We start from the raw sequence: 1944 nt of genomic DNA, 5'->3' as shown, positions 1-1944 counted from the left end.
GGCTGGATATAAAACATACACACACACACACACACACACACACACACACACTGTTGGATATGAACCTTGTACGACCTTCTAGTGGGACATTTAACCAACATCTTATCTTAAGAGCCAGAAACACGACTTCAAATTTATAGTTTCTGAAAGAAGAAGCCAAGAAATCTATTATTGCAGGTGTGTGTGTGTGTGTGTGTGTGTGTGTGTGTGTGTGTGTGTGTGTGTGTCTGTTTCTGTGTCCTACCTGTATGATGGACTGTAGATCCTGTAGCTTGATCTTGAGCATCTCGTTCTCTCGCTCCAGCTCAAAGATCTGCTCTCTCTTTGGCCGGTTCTCGATGTCGTTCTTCAGCTTGAGACTCTGCCTCCTCTCCATCTTGCACTCCTCCTCCACCTTGTTCAGCCTGTGCTTCAGCTGGTCGATCTGTGCACACAGAGAGAACGAATGATCCGACGTAGATACGCCGCCTGAAGCCTGATGCTCTCAAAATCTCCTCAGAGCTCGTTGTCATTGTTTTTTTATGATTCACCAGAGGTGGAAGTTCACAGCTGCATTACCTGAGTCACAGTACAGATACTTCTGATCAATTTAACCATCAAAACGACACCAACTACAAACTGTTCATCTGGACATAAACAAACATGTAACACCTGGACACGCTCTCTAAAGTGGGACGGCACATTTCTGCAGGTAGAGATGAACTTTGTTCGTGTTAAACACAGAAAACATTTCAAACTAAAGGAATCTTTATTTCATTTAAACATGTTAAACATGAAGTTGAAGAATCTTCTTCCTCATCTTTATCTAGTGGCCATCGTTAGGACACTGACAGGTTCAAACATGGCCGACAGTGGAGGAGCTGACTGTCAGTGGGTTTTCTCACACTTTCAAAATAAAAGACGATTCATTCCTCTGACTAAAAGCTCTGCCTCAAAGTAAGAGTCCTTCACTTCAGAAGTTAATAGTAGAATATTAATCTTTGAAGTCAGAAGTAAAGTACAGATACTTTAAGAATATAAATAAGTACAGTCCTCAAGTAAAAGTACTTCCTGTCTGCCTCTGTGACTCATCGTCTCTGTGTGGTGACGTTCTCGTACCTCTAACTGCAGGTCTCGGCTCCTCATCACCGCCATGTTCTTCTCCTCGCTCAGCGCCGCGTACCTCATGGCCAGTTTGTAGTTTTCGTCCTTGACTCTCAGCAGCTCGTCACTGTAGGTGTTTCTCTCTTCTTTCAGCTTGTTGTATCCTGCGGAACCGGCCACAGTCGGTCAGTGTTCACGCTCAGTGTCGCACACACAGTTTCACTCATCACTGCAAAATGTATAAAATATAATGCCCACTTTTTACTTTTTTTTAAATCCCAAATGTAATAAAGTCTGATGTGCAAACTATTTAATACAACAGGCGCGTGCTGCTTCTGTGTTTTTAAGTGTTATATCTCCCTGCCTGTTTGTTGTTGTGCAGCATCAGGACACCGGATATCTTGAACTTTTGAACTTCACTGTGCTTTTCTACTTCTGTTTTCGAAAACCTAATTTCACACTTCAGATTTTACATGAACTTTAAAGACCTTTTCATCAAAGTTTTTTCTACTTCATCTGAAGCATTCGTAGATACAGAGCAGCTAAATTAAGACAAATCGTTCTTCAAAGCTTCTCAAGGCCACTTTGAAAATATGAATTTCTAACAGTATAATACAAATACCTTTTTTCTACAAAATTTCACCTTTTTTCTGAGTCACCTCGCTCTCTCATACCTGCACGTAGAAATGTGATTCAAACTATAAAACGGAGGAAAACTTCTGCTCTCTCAAAAACACATCAACTGTTTTTACATATCATGTAAACTTTTCAAACTGTGAGCACTCAAAGGAGGAGTGCAAATCACTTTTTCTTCAAAGTTAGAGTGAAAGCGTCAGTTGGCTAGAGTGCGTGAAGCAGTAA

At 41.2% G+C, this 1944-nt stretch overlaps 1 protein-coding gene across 2 annotated transcripts in view; it reads right to left on the bottom strand.

Annotated features, from left to right (window-relative positions):
• card11 (caspase recruitment domain family, member 11) overlaps window positions 1–1944 on the bottom strand; it is a 21507-nt gene that overhangs the window by 10588 nt on the left and 8975 nt on the right. For both annotated transcript variants that reach the window (XM_087170924.1, XM_087170925.1), the window contains exons 5-6: window positions 1099–1247; window positions 245–424 (exon numbers count right to left, since the gene is read on the bottom strand). In XM_087170924.1, coding sequence (XP_087027050.1) covers window positions 245–424; window positions 1099–1247 — 329 coding nt within the window. The remainder of the gene's footprint in view (window positions 1–244; window positions 425–1098; window positions 1248–1944) is intronic.

This window comes from Seriola lalandi, unplaced genomic scaffold (genome assembly GCF_002814215.2).
Source record: "Seriola lalandi dorsalis isolate HSWRI2012SDOR001 ecotype SW California unplaced genomic scaffold, Sedor1 jcf7180002054969, whole genome shotgun sequence".
Classification (NCBI taxonomy): Eukaryota; Metazoa; Chordata; class Actinopteri; order Carangiformes; family Carangidae; genus Seriola; species Seriola lalandi.
Note: the sequence above shows the minus strand (reverse complement) of the source record. Positions and strands in the feature narration are given on the sequence as shown.